Source organism: Melanotaenia boesemani, chromosome 23 (assembly GCF_017639745.1).
Source record: "Melanotaenia boesemani isolate fMelBoe1 chromosome 23, fMelBoe1.pri, whole genome shotgun sequence".
NCBI classification, from domain to species: Eukaryota; Metazoa; Chordata; class Actinopteri; order Atheriniformes; family Melanotaeniidae; genus Melanotaenia; species Melanotaenia boesemani.
The window spans coordinates 843326-858611 of NC_055704.1; the positions used below are offsets into that span (position 1 = coordinate 843326).

A 15286-nucleotide genomic window follows, 5' to 3' on the forward strand; every position below is an offset into this window, starting at 1 on the left:
CTCACCGCTCATAGATCAGACTGACACGCAGTGATGAGGGAGATATTTCAGCTTCACAAACAGCAACGATGCATAATATATTTTTTCTAGGTTTTTTTAAATACAGCCGGCAGTTTTGCTGGTTTTTCCTGTTTGAGCCCCATGTTTAATATTTTTTAATATATTTATTGTTTTTTTTTTATTTAAAGTTTCTTTCAGTTCCTGTGTAAAATGTTCTTTAGTGACTACTGATGACATATGTGACTGTTGAAGGGGTGTCGCAATTCGTAGGGGTTGACTTTTCAGCCCTACCCCTTCTAGCTCCGTTTTAAGGGGCAAGGGGTAGGGCCAAGGGGTGAAATGGGATTGGGCCTAAATATTTGAAGCATCGGCTCGTTCTGTTGATACAATACAGTAAAAACGGGCAAATTTCAGGCATAGTCACGAATGGTGATTAATCATGATTAATTCATAAGCTGTGATTAATCATGATTAATTTATAAGCTGTGATTAATCATGATTAATTAATCTGAAAGGTGAAATTAATCATGATGAATTTGTAACGCACATGATAGTAACATACATTCATGATAGTATTATGGCGGCGTGGCTCAGTGGGTAGAGCGGTTGTCTTGTAGCCTGAAGGTTGCCAGTTCGATCCTCCGCCTGTCGAGTTCATGTCGAGGTGTCCCTGAGCAAGGCACCAAACCCCAAACTGCTCCTGATGGGTTGTGGTTAGCGCCTTGCATGGCAGCTTCCACCATCAGTGTGTGAATGTAAATCTCACTGTATTATTGTATAATGATAATAAAGGCTTTCTTCTTCCTCTTATCATTATTATTATTATTAGAGACACTAAAGAAATGCAGGACATGTCCTTCAGAACGATTCAGGGTCCTTCAGACTTTAGACCAACTTATACATTCATGCAACATGTAAATGTAAAAAAATAAAAATAAAAAAATAACAAAGCTAATTTTATCTTTCTAAAAAAATATAAAACAATTTCTTTTTATTTCAAATTAGGATCTTTTCTATATATAAAAGGACGGTGTCCGCCTGCCTCACCTGAAGCTATGAACTTCACAGCGTCTCACAGAGCAGCCATTTCTGTCCACTGCCACCAATCCGATGCCACACTGAAGACCTCGGTGACGGGAGCGGATTCATATTTACAGGCTGCAGTGACACCCCCCCCACCCCCCCCCCCCCCCCCCCCCCCCCCCCCCCCCCCCCCCCCCCCCACTTATCCCCCAAGACAAAATAGTCTATTTAATCATAATTAATGATGGTAAAACGGCAGGCTTTCAATCTCTAAAAGGAAAGTCATTAAAATTGCTCTAAGAACTCCTGGACTATTTTCTGAGGGAAGTAATCAGCTTTGGACAGGCTTCAGTAACTCATTAATACATCACCTCCAGATGAAACACAGGGGAGGGTGACTTTGTCCTCAGGAAATGTGTTCCTCTGGACTTTCTGGGACAATCTTGTGCTTAATACACACTCATGTTCCGGGAGTTTCTTCTTGGAGTTTTCCTTCAATCTGCAGCAGTAAAAGAGGCCAGATTTACGGTGATACTGCACATCCTGAGCCGTGGCTGCTGCAGGATTGTTGGCATCATAACAAAGATGATGATGGCAAAACACTCATCTGCTGTCTCCTGTTTACAAAGTTGAACTCCAAACTGAATGAAATGGGTCGTATGGGTTATTAAATGATCATTAGGTCTGAACTGCAAGTCTGGTCTGATGAAAATGAAAAGACGGTTACATTTTCCATCAGAATTATTTCCACCTATGATGTGATGCTGGCAACAGCTCCGTGTGATGTTGTGAAGCATGGACAGCAATAAGGAGGAGGAACTTTTCCTGGACCGGCCCTCCTGCAGGTCTACAGCCCTGAAACAGCTGTCCTGGACCGGCCCTCCTGCAGGTCTACAGCCCTGAAACAGCTTTCCAACACAGTGAATCAGTATGTAGCACTTTGTGTGTCACAGTTCCAGCACTGAGAGCACATCGGTCAGGTCAGGGAAACAATAAACCCCACAAAAAACAATAGTCTAACAGCAAGTTACCGGTGAAGACCACATACACAGCGGGAGTGCACTTTCCTCTAGCTCAGTAAATACAACGCCATGTACTGCCTGCCCAACCCCTTGCTAATACCATGCTTGGTTTTATGCTTTCAAAAGATGATCTTTAAGTCATCAGGCTCTATTATAACCTAGGGTTTCTCAAAATAAACAATACTGAGTGAATTTACAAAGATGTTAGGATGTCCACACGAGCTTAATTAAATTACTTACCAAAACTTAATTTGGTTGCCTGGAAACACAACATAGCATCGAAATGATCTTATAAATGAATGATTCCAGTGACTGATCAACCTCAGTCAGCCTGTCTAAACTTTCATTTTCATGGGAATCCGTAGTCATCCTGTGGAGGACCAGGTGGGGGGTGGGGTTTTCATTCTGCTTCTTTGGTGGTGGCTACTGCGATGGAAAGATGTAACACCACGTCCATCTCTACTGTCCACAGCTATTTTTACTTTAGGCTTTGAACCATCTTTGTTTCGTGTGAATGCACCACCTTTTTCATGAACTGCCAGTGTCAAAGGGCCATATGGGCGTTTTAACAATTGTGATGCCACCATCTTTTGTTGCTTATGTGTATCCCCCAAATGTATCACTTGACAGAAAATTTAAGTTTGCTTACCAGTGAAAAGCAGACCAGTGAAAAACAGATAAGCACAAACCAAAAACTTTAAAGGGTGCCTAAATACATCCAGGACGAGCCCCCATTTATTACCAACTCTCAGGTAAAAAAAACAAAAAAAATGTGTCGAGTCCACAAAGTGAAATATTCATTTCTAATTTACTTAATTATACATTATAGCAAAATAAGATAAAGTGAGATGTGGAAATGAGAGAGACCTGCCATTGTAGTCCTTTGTAAGTTTGGCTACCCACACAGAAGAAAGTCACATGCTGATGTTCGTACCTTGAAAACTCCCAACTGACAGGTAAAGCCAGGTGAGTGCCGGGATGAAGAGCAAGCCAAGAGAGGCCGCCAGGAACTTTCTGCGCCCGCGACACATTCCCAGCATCCTCCAGAGCAAAGTACAAGGAAAGAGAGGTAAAGGGACCTCTATGTGGGTAGCAGCTGCTGTCCAGGGTGATTCATTGCACTGGAAGTGAGGTTAGAGAAGGAAAAACCAGTTAGACAAAAGGCAGATGTTAAAGATCCTAAACTGAGCCGCTAAGTGAAATTTGTTGTTGTTGTCACCCATTACACACAAAAACAAATGCACAAAGTGATATGATGACACTAGAACAGACACATCTGCATCTAAGCCAAATAAACATCAGATATTTAAACTGCACATGAACAGCTGATCTGAATATGGATCCACATCAAACATCACCAGCACTGATTGATTCAACTGAAGATGTCAGAAAAGCCATTGATAGGAAGCCGAATGCAGTCGAAGTAAACGGCATATGATTCAGTCAGTCAGAATATATTAATCAATAAACTGGAACAGTGTGGGATCAGAAGAGTAAGAAGTTAACAGCTGAGAGAATATTCCTCATCATACCTGGAGATCACTTATGGCATTCCCCAGGGTTCCATACTGGGCCCATAGATGTTTATTATCTATGCAAATTAACTGGGGACATACATACAATGTTCATCCTCGTTATCTCAATACAAAAAAGTGTTATAAACTTTATCCACAATACTATGGTCACACAAATTCACTAGTCATTAAATAAAAACATTAAAATGAATAGATCTGGTTCCTTTTCATAGCTACACAAACTGGAAGCAGTCAGAGAGCTTAGACCTCCATCATAACATTGAAATTATTTTGCCAATGGATTGTGGGCATTACATTTTAGTTAGACGCTCTAATGGCAAAAGTATCCCTATCTCCCAATAGCAAATAAACGTTTTTCACTTGTTCCTTATTCAATTTCTGAGATTTCCTGAAAATTCTACCAAAATCCATTGATAATTTCTTTATTTCTGTTGCTAACAGACAGACAAGCCAACGCTGCCGAATTTATGACCTAATAATTCGCTCCCTTAAAATTTCCTTATAGTGGTTTTTAGCATGAGGCAAAAATCACAATTTGAGGGGCAATTTAAATTAAATCGTCTCTGTGTACAGCTTTGAAAAAGGAAAGCTTTACAATCACAGTTTCAGAGCTCTGGAACAGACTTAGGAGATTTGGAAGGTCATTACATCATTATTCCACATGATCTATAATATAATGGTGAATTCAGGGACACACTAACTTGTTACACTTAGTCAAAATTATTCAAATTTCCAGATGTGAAACAGCTCCAATAATGACCTCAAACAATGTCCTAAAATACACCAGTTTAAAATAAAGTTTAAAGATATATTTAAAAGGGCATAAAGAGGAGGATTTGTAACTAAGGACTTGTCTCTACTTAGTTATTGATCCTCTTTGAGGATTTAACTTTGTTTTTAAGTACAGTAAAAATGCTGATGAATAATTTGAGAAACAGGACTATATAAGAATTGATTTACTGTTTATTCTAATTATCTGAACTGCCTCATCTAAATTTATGAAAAATTTATTAATAATGGTATAGAAATTTACAAAGCAAAAGGTCAATTTGTGCAAGTGTGTGTATAAAGATATGTTTAAATGTCTATGTACGCGTATATGTGTGTATGTATGTGTGTATGTTGTAGAAAAAAAATTATCAAGAGCCAAGATGAGTGAAGTTTAACAAGGTTTATACCATGGTCTGGGTGAATACTCTATTTTGATTGGCTGGAGGGTGTCCATTAAAAAGTGATAATGGACAACTCTAAAACTAGTTCCGGTCAAATAGCCTTATTGTTGTAAATTATTGCGCTGACTTAACGGTAGTATAGTCAACAGAAACTCAGACGCTGGGCTGCAGACACGCCAGATCATGTCTGTGATGCATCGTTGTGAAAGCAGCTTGCAGGCTTATTGGGCTCCATCAGTCCAGGAGAGACGAGAATGGAGCAACATTTTGTCGTGCCACAACGTCCCAACCAGCAGCGGTCAGGGTCCACAAACGTTAAACCAGCAGCGGTCAGAGTCCACAGACGTTAAACCAGCAGCAGTCAGAGTCCACAGACGTTAAACCAGCAGCGGTCAGAGTCCACAAACGTTAAACCAGCAGCGGTCAGGGTCCACAAACGTTAAACCAGCAGCGGTCAGGGTCCACAAACGTTAAACCAGCAGCGGTCAGAGTCCACACACGTTAAACCAGCAGCGGTCAGAGTCCACAGACGTTAAACCAGCAGCGGTCAGGGTCCACAGACGTTAAACCAGCAGCGGTCAGAGTCCACAAACGTTAAACCAGCAGCGGTCAGGGTCCACAAACGTTAAACCAGCAGCGGTCAGGGTCCACAGACGTTAAACCAGCAGCGTTCAGGGTCCACAAACGTTAAACCAGCAGCGGTCAGAGTCCACACACGTTAAACCAGCAGCGGTCAGAGTCCACAAACGTTAAACCAGCAGCGGTCAGGGTCCACAAACGTTAAACCAGCAGCGGTCAGGGTCCACAGACGTTAAACCAGCAGCGGTCAGGGTCCACAGACGTTAAACCAGCAGCGGTCAGAGTCCACAAACGTTAAACCAGCAGCGGTCAGAGTCCACACACGTTAAACCAGCAGCGGTCAGAGTCCACACACGTTAAACCAGCAGCGGTCAGGGTCCACAAACGTTAAACCAGCAGCGGTCAGAGTCCACAGACGTTAAACCAGCAACGGTCAGAGTCCACAAACGTTAAACTAGCAGCGGTCAGAGTCCACAAACGTTAAATCTCTGTCCTTCAAACGCCACTATGGACATGACTATGGACACAGTATCTTTATGAAATGTCATGATCAACAGCAATGTTACATTTAATTTTAAATATGTTGTCACTTGTCTTTCTGTCTTTACTTACATGCTAGATACAGAGTGAATGGTGGATAACATTATAAAATCGATTTAGGAAAGACTTACTTAATACACATTTAGTGATCAGAGTGAATGGTGGATAATATTTCTTTTTTGACTGTTTGAAACAAAATGTGGCATCATCCTCTGGACACACACCAGCTGTAAGAGCTGCACCAGCCCTCTGAAATGTGTGTGTCACGTCAGTTAATTTATGATAATGGACACCTCTTCAGGCATTATCTCTTACTTATTACAGAATGCGTCACAATCAGACTCATGAAAAGCCTCAGGAGGATCTGAAGAACCAGGGCAGAAAATTGTGATTTTTGGGCAGAAAACTGCTCCCAACGGACAATGAGTAACGTTTTTTTTTAACTAAATGCGGTTTTATCCTGGTGGAAATGTGTTTTGAGGCCAGACAGCAAAGGTGAGACATTTTCTGACTTTGTCTTACAAACGTAAAGCATAAATTGAGCCTTCTTCTGCCTCTGGTTCAGTGAATTTTGGTCATAGCGAGATGAAACTTATGGTTGTGAAATCTGTGAGGTGTGAGGTTGTTTGTCTGTGTTCATGCCGTCGGGTGGACACGGGGAGACATCATCTGTGTTTACATGTGTTTTCAGACTGTATCTACTTGCTCTTTTAATTATTGTTGTCTTAACTGTGTTTGTTGGTGATAGAAATGGTTTTACTGAGCTGGTAGCTGAGATTCTGGACTTTCTGTGGATACCACACATGTTTATAGTTACATCTACAGACCTGATGTTACACCCGGAAACCAGATGTTAACTCTCGGTAGCAGAGGCTGCAGGTGAAGCTTAACAGTCAAGCTAAGAATGAAAGTTTAAAGAAATTATAGGCCAGAAACCTGGATAATGAAGCAGTGAAGGTACATGGATGGAAGTTATTGTGCATATTGTGAATATTTCTCTCTCCTCACCATCTAGAAGCTGTGAGATTCTCATCCTGCTTTCTGTCTGTTCACCTGATGCTGATATTCATCACATATTGTTCCTTCTGTGTTTAGAAGGAAGCAGCTTCACAGCTTTAAATTCATCCTGCTGACTTTTTACTTTTTAGTTAGTAAATCCTGAACATTTCATCCTTCTTTCTCATAAATATGTGATTTTATATATGAAGAAATATTTTAACTGTTGCTGTTTAAAGAGAAAACTGCTGCTAAACCTGTTTATGTGTTTAGTGCAGGGGTCTGCAGCCTTTCCAATCCAAAGAGCCATTTTTCCCTCAGACAGCTAAATAAAACTCCTTTAGAGACGCAAATGTTACGAGACTTTTAAAAAAAACATATCTACTATATCACATATCCACTAGAGGAAATTTGTTGTCATTTTGGAAAAACCACATTTTTATTACTACTAATCAAATGTGCCGAGAACGAGAGGACGAAGATACTGAGACCCTCAAACTGCCAGGACTCTAGGGGAGGACCCGAGCTGTAGATGAACATCCACCCAGGGGAGATGGGAGGGAGGGTGAGGGAAGAGGTTTTTTATAGAGAACAAAACAGCAGAAGACTATTTATGTTTGTGCAGGTATTTAAAGTGGTAAAATTAAATAAGTCAGACTTCCTCCTACTCTTTTTAAACGTGTACAGTAGAAACCATTTTTGTTGTTGTGACTGGTGCCGATTGTGCTGCTGCTTTCTTTTTTAACATGTTCAAAATAAACATTCATTCATTCATTCATTCATTCATTCATTCATTCATTCATTCATTCATTCATTCAGGGGCTTGAACAGGTACATGGTCTGTTTTGATTGTATTTTTTGTGGGAAGCAGCCATTGAAACTATAAATAATGATTTTAACGGACTTTCGGTAAGCCAGTTCAGCATTTTTCTCCTCATATAGATCGTCCCATGAGGTGAAAACCCATGTCCTTTAACATTTTGCTGACTTGTATTTCTTTTTTAAGCAAACCTTTCTTTGTATTTTTCCCTTCTATTTGCATTTATCACCAAAAACTGAAATATAGGGAACTGGTCCAACAATCAGAATACAAAATACCAGATTTCATGCTCAGAAGAGTTCGATGTTATCAATCCAGGTCCATTTACTCGAGCTGGTTTATGAATCAAGGGAAGAAATAATTGGAATAAAGAGTAATTAAAAAGCCCCTAATACAGCCTTCAGAATTACGTTTAAGAAGATTTAGATTTAAATCCCTCAAGACACAACAAGGCTTTCTCTCCCGGTTAACAGGGTGACGGTTAATATATGAAGACTTATTATAAACTGGACTGATGTGGATCATATGATGGATCTGGTTTAACTGGGTTATAACTGGACAGCAGTGAACACGACTGATCTGGACTGTGTGTGTAAAAGTATCTTAAGCTGCCTTTGTTGTGAATTGGTGTATAAATAAAGCTGAACGAAGAGCGCCATGACAGTGTGGGTTTGAAGTCATTCCAGGACTAAACTATCAGCAACGATGGAAGAATCAAAACCTTGAAAGAAGGATTAAACTGAGTAAACGGATCAATAGTGCACCAAACATTTTATTCTTCCTTAAATCCGACCAGCAGAAGATGTTTGTCTTCTAATCACAGCCTCCATCGGCCCTGTGATTGTTTTCAGACTCAAAGAAAGCCGTTAATCTTCCCAGAACCACAACAGTCCATCACCATGACCTTCACAACATCCCGGGAATGAGGAGACTCTGCTGGATCATCACCCACAGACCGACAATCTGACTCCCATCAACATAAAGCAGCGTCCATGAGATCTACCTCAGCTCTCTGAGCTGAAGAGGAGGCTGTAAACACACACCAAGCATCAGCAGACGTGAACATTTCACCATCGCCCGAGTGGAGAGGTCTCTGTCCGTTGTTCCCAACACCATGATCCGGAGTGAGGACAGAGCCGTCCACATTAGCCTGACAGGTACAGAGTGTACCGAACACTAAATGACTGCTGCAGAGCCACCTGAGAGGAGACCAGCACACTGACTGAGCCTTCGTTTCATTATCTTACCTCAGCGGTGTGTTCATTAGCAGGCTGGGATGGGAGCTCCGCTGTGTGAAGGCTGTACTGCATGCAAGTCATTTGGTCTTTACGGCCACATGAAGGCATTTAGACGTGAGTTCACACAGATCCTCAGCAACAGGCTGCTTTTCATGCAAATCAGCTGAGTGTGGCGAGGATGTCTACCTGAGAGCTGCTGCACTGATTTCAACTCAAACCCAACACACAAAAGAAAATAACTACCACCCTGTTGGATGACTGCGGGTCATCTGCAGGCCAGCAGGTCACCTGCTGGTCTGCAGGTGAGCAACAACTTCAGCTCTGTGCAGATGGTTTTTACACAAACTTACAACCTACATTCATCTCTGATTTTAGTAAAGTATAATGTGTAAAAATGATTAAATTTGTAAGTTTAACAAACCAAAAGTGTTGCCTGAAATAATAAATAATCCTGATGTTTCTTTTTGATCATCAAAAACCACAAACTTTCATCCACGAAGAAATAAGAGGAAAAGAATCCTAATAAAGACGAGTGTTTCAGTAGTAAGTTTTTTTTCTTCTGCTTTGCCTCCAGCTCAGAGCTGCTCATGATTAATTGCTTCATCTAGGCGACCAAAGTGGCTTTATAGGAGGTCCGGTTTCACTTTTCTTTTGCTTTGTGGATCGTAATTTTTTTTTTTTTAATCAAAAAGTTCGAGACGTTGAACTTTCAGGTGAAACTTAGAGAACACGTAAAATGTTGAAGCTAAACTGACACTACACCATGGATGTACTGTGGTGGTAAATCCATCATTTCAGTTTATAGATAAAAAACAGTGGTAAAGAATTCCTGAAGAAAAATGAACCGGCGTATACACGGAGTACCACAGCAGAACGTTGTACTACGTACGGGCGTATACACGGAGTACCACAGCAGAACGTTGTACTACGTACGGGCGTATACACGGAGTACCACAGCAGAACGTTGTACTACGTACGGGCGTATACACGGAGTACCACAGCAGAACGTTGTACTACGTACGGGCGTATACACGGAGTACCACAGCAGAACGTTGTACTACGTACGGGCGTATACACGGAGTACCACAGCAGAACGTTGTACTACGTACGGGCGTATACACGGAGTACCACAGCAGAACGTTGTACTACGTACGGGCGTATACACGGAGTACCACAGCAGAACGTTGTACTACGTACGGGCGTATACACGGAGTACCACAGCAGAACGTTGTACTACGTACGGGCGTATACACGGAGTACCACAGCAGAACGTTGTACTACGTACGGGCGTATACACGGAGTACCACAGCAGAACGTTGTACTACGTACGGGCGTATACACGGAGTACCACAGCAGAACGTTGTACTACGTACGGGCGTATACACGGAGTACCACAGCAGAACGTTGTACTACGTACGGGCGTATACACGGAGTACTACAGCAGAACGTTGTACTACGTACGGGCGTATACACGGAGTACCACAGCAGAACGTTGTACTACGTACGGGCGTATACACGGAGTACCACAGCAGAACGTTGTACTACGTACGGGCGTATACACGGAGTACCACAGCAGAACGTTGTACTACGTACGGGCGTATACACGGAGTACCACAGCAGAACGTTGTACTACGTACGGGCGTATACACGGAGTACCACAGCAGAACGTTGTACTACGTACGGGCGTATACACGGAGTACCACAGCAGAACGTTGTACTACGTACGGGCGTATACACGGAGTACCACAGCAGAACGTTGTACTACGTACGGGCGTATACACGGAGTACCACAGCAGAACGTTGTACTACGTACGGGCGTATACACGGAGTACCACAGCAGAACGTTGTACTACGTACGGGCGTATACACGGAGTACCACAGCAGAACGTTGTACTACGTACGGGCGTATACACGGAGTACTACAGCAGAACGTTGTACTACGTACGGGCGTATACACGGAGTACCACAGCAGAACGTTGTACTACGTACGGGCGTATACACGGAGTACCACAGCAGAACGTTGTACTACGTACGGGCGTATACACGGAGTACTACAGCAGAACGTTGTACTACGTACGGGCGTATACACGGAGTACCACAGCAGAACGTTGTACTACGTACGGGCGTATACACGGAGTACCACAGCAGAACGTTGTACTACGTACGGGCGTATACACGGAGTACCACAGCAGAACGTTGTACTACGTACGGGCGTATACACGGAGTACCACAGCAGAACGTTGTACTACGTACGGGCGTATACACGGAGTACTACAGCAGATCGTTGTACTATGAACTACGTACGGGCGTATACACATTATTTTAGAAAGTCTCTTCTCTCTAAAAACAACATGGCAGTGCGGCTTCGGCTGGCAAAGCTACATCTGAACAAACCACCACACTTCTGGAACAAGGACCTCTGGACAGGCCAGACCAGAGTGGACATGGTTGGTCCATCTCATGGCAGCTGTCAGCACGGTGGGGGAGGGATGATGGTCTGGACACTTCGTAGTCACTGAGTGGACCATGAACTCCTCTGGATTTTAAAGTCTTCTGGAGTCAGATGTGAGTCCATCTGTCCGACAGCTAAAGCTCAGCTGGAACTCTCTCATGCAGCAGGACAAAGATCCCAAGCAGCAGATCTCCACCAGAACCAAGACGATGACATGGTCCAGCTAGAGTCTGGAACATCTGGACCTGCAACCTGGTTCAGTCTCTCAAGCTGCTTCTTCACTTCACTGCAATAATCAGACCGGCTGGAGGGGGATGAGGTCCCTGTGTGGTCCAGTCAGTGAGATGTTGTGGTGGTGGGACCTTCAGATGCTGCACCGAGTTCAACCAAACCCTAGAAATACAAGACGTTGGTCAATGTGATCAACATGCAGAAAAAACTCCTTCCTGGACTGTCAGTCCTCCGCGAGGACTTTGATAAAAAGATCAGTGATCACTGAGCTGTGTGATGGGGGGGGGGGGGTTGACTCGTGGTCCAGCATGGAGGGCAGGCACAGACGGAGAGCGGCCGTCTGACCGGCCAGAGGTTACACGCTGCTCCCTGGTATCTTCATCCTCACAGGTCGATTCGCTGGAGGAGAACCCTGAGACTGCATCCTCCCCGTCTTACACTTCAAACAACCACAGGAGTGTCACCATGGCAACAGAAGTACCACGACACCTTCAGTTTACTTTCACTGTTCAGTTTTATGGCACAAGCCTGATAATAATTTCATCAGATTTAATGAAGCAAAACAGACTTTTTTTTACTGAACAAATAATAAAAACAAATGTGCAGAAGTCAGATATGACGATGTGTTACTGAAATACTGGACACCACCCGAAACCCTGAGCCGGACACCACCCGAAACCCTGAGCCGGACACATACCCGAACCCTGAGCCGGACACCACCCGAACCCTGAGCCGGACACCACCCGAACCTTGAGCAGGACACCACCCGAAACCCTGAGCCGGACACCACCCGAAACCCTGAGCCGGACACATACCCGAACCCTGAGCCAGACACCACCCGAACCCTGAGCCGGACACCACCCGAACCTTGAGCAGGACACCACCCGAAACCCTGAGCCGGACACCACCCGAAACCCTGAGCCGGACACATACCCGAACCCTGAGCCGGACACCACCCGAACCCTGAGCCGGACACCACCCGAACCCTGAGCAGGACACTACCCGAAACCCTGAGCCGGACACCACCCGAAACCCTGAGCCGGACACCACCCGAAACTCTGAGCCGGACACCACCCGAAACCCTGAGCCGGACACATACCCGAACCCTGAGCCGGACACCACCCGAACCCTGAGCCGGACACCACCCGAATCCCTGAGCCGGACACCACCCGAACTCTGAGCCGGACACCACCCGAACCCTGAGCCGGACACCACCCGAAACCCTGAGCCGGACACCACCCGAAACCCTGAGCCGGACACATACCCGAACCCTGACCCGGACACCACCCGAACCCTGAGCCGGACACCACCCGAACCCTGAGCCGGACACCACCCGAAACCCTGAGCCGGACACCACCCGAAACTCTGAGCCGGACACCACCCGAACCCTGAGCCGGACACCACCCGAACCCTGAGCCGGACACCACCCGAACCCTGATACAAAGATTCTGCAACGTCAGCTGGAATGAAACTGAACCAAACCTTAAAATCGGGCTTTTGTGTCAGAATCTATTTGTCTTTCCTTCAAGACAAAAATGTTTTCGGTCGTCACCGATTTCCTGAAACGATTCCATTCACAACAGCTTATTTCGATTCATTTACAGCTAATTATGTAACACCACCTTTTTTCTTGATTAAAGATATTCCCAGATAGCTATTTTTTATAAAACAGTGCGTTTACTTGACAATCAAACTCACTTATCTGTGAGTAATCAGATTACAGTAATAATCTGACACGTCTACATGCGTTTCTGAAACACCAGAACAATCCTGTGTTTCCCAGATTCCCAGTCCGGAACGCTGTGATGCAAACACTCAGGATGAAGCGTTTCATCCAGCGGAGTCGCTCTAAATGTTCTTCAGACCTCTGATAACGTGTTGATGTTAATAAAACCTACAAAGAAAACTGGATCCATTTAAACCTGTAATACAACTGTATGACATAATATGACTCAGCTGTATGGTTGCCGTGACAACCGTGATGCCATCGGTGTAGCACGGAGCAGGAGAAATCCTCCATCTGCTCCTCACTGGAGCCAGATGCTTCCATCTCCACCTGCTGAGAGAATCTAGAAAACTCATCTTTCTGTCTGATTTCCAGCTGGATGACGTGTTTTCCAACATGTGCACTCAAGTGGGATCACCTGTGTGTGCGCGCACGTGTCTGTGTGTGTGCTCACTGCCGTGCACACAGAGAGCAGTGGTGACATGTCGTCATGGAAACCAGATAAATAGCATCAGAATGTTTCCTGTTTGATAAAAGGACGAAGTGGAAACCTGCTCTAGAGGAAATGTGGATTTAAATCACCATGTACGATTTATTTTAAACTACGTGTGGTGACATCACTTCCTGTTGCTAAACGTGACGCGCCCATTAGCATTAGCTGCTGAATGCCACGGTCTTAGCCTTAGCTGCTAATGTGAGCAGTAATACGCGGCAAAAGACGGTATAGGTGGATGTAATCCACACTGGCGAATGAAAACATCTGAAGGTGACATCATCTCGGTAAGAGAAGCTGATTGGACGGAGGCGACACAGGAAACCAGGTGTGTGTATATATGCTAAGATCTCGCTGAGCCTCGGTAAGTCATGCGAGAGTAGTGCCACGTTACTGGAAAAAAAAAAATCGATCTCCAAGTTTTATGAATCAATATTGGATTTAAATAAATTGATTAAAATCGATTTTTTAAGCTCAGTCACACACCCGAGGAAAAAACCCCAAAAGATCCCACAGCCCACCCAGCTAAAAACCTCATGCCAACACTTTTATGCAAACTTCAAGCTAACCTGGGATTACTTTACTGGTTCCTGGATTACTTTACTGGTTCCTGGATTACTTTACTCGTTCCCGGATTACTTTACTCGTTCCCGGATTACTTTACTCGTTCCTGGATTACTTTACTCATTCCTGGATTACTTTACTGGTCCCTGGATTACTCTACTGGTTCCTGGGTGAACTGGGCTGCTATCTTGTGGTTTTTTGTAGGAGGAGATACACTGACATGTTCTACTGTGTCCAGGTGGATTTACTCTGACAGTAACACACACCCTGATTCTGTATTAATCTCACAGCTCAGCTTCCTGTAGAGACCAGGATTATACATCAGCCCTTAGTTGTAGATAAACTTCATTTACTTTAGGGATGTTATTTTAGAGAGGAGACAAAAAAAATAGTCCTCACCAAGTAGAGTAAATACAACAGTCTGATAATAAAGCTTCAACCACGAAGAAACCAGATTTAGCTTTATCATTCATTTCTATTAAAAATTACCACCCCACCAAAGAAAGAGAGATAAACTCTTTATATAATATAATTGGAAATAAATTATGACTTTGTGTTATTGTGTCGCGTGCGCAGGACCGCGACCGGACTACGAAAAACTAGATAATCCCATAATGAGTGCGGCTCGCTCGCGCTCCTTCCAGGTTTTCCAGAAGAAGCCAAAGTCGGGAAAACTGTTCCAGCCTTCCTGCTGCTGCTCCTAGACGGCTCCCTGCTCGGTTCCGGACCGGGTCCGACTGTTAATCTCCGCACCGGATTAATGCGCGTGCTTCTGCGCGCACGCAGGGGCCTTACAGAAGGTTTCAGCGTCGCGAAGTGGCGCGCGCGCACACACACACAGACATACACACACACACACGAAAGCAGCTGTGCGGTTCTGATGAGGTGTCCGCGA

General features: G+C 44.2%; 1 protein-coding gene across 1 annotated transcript in view; it reads right to left on the minus strand.

The window, feature by feature from the left end:
* large1 (LARGE xylosyl- and glucuronyltransferase 1) overlaps nucleotides 1-15286 on the minus strand; it is a 104705-nt gene that overhangs the window by 88879 nt on the left and 540 nt on the right. Inside the window, exon 2 of the mRNA XM_041976856.1 lies at nucleotides 2980-3166. Within this exon, the coding sequence (XP_041832790.1) occupies nucleotides 2980-3085 (106 nt within the window). The 5' untranslated portion in view covers nucleotides 3086-3166. The remainder of the gene's footprint in view (nucleotides 1-2979; nucleotides 3167-15286) is intronic.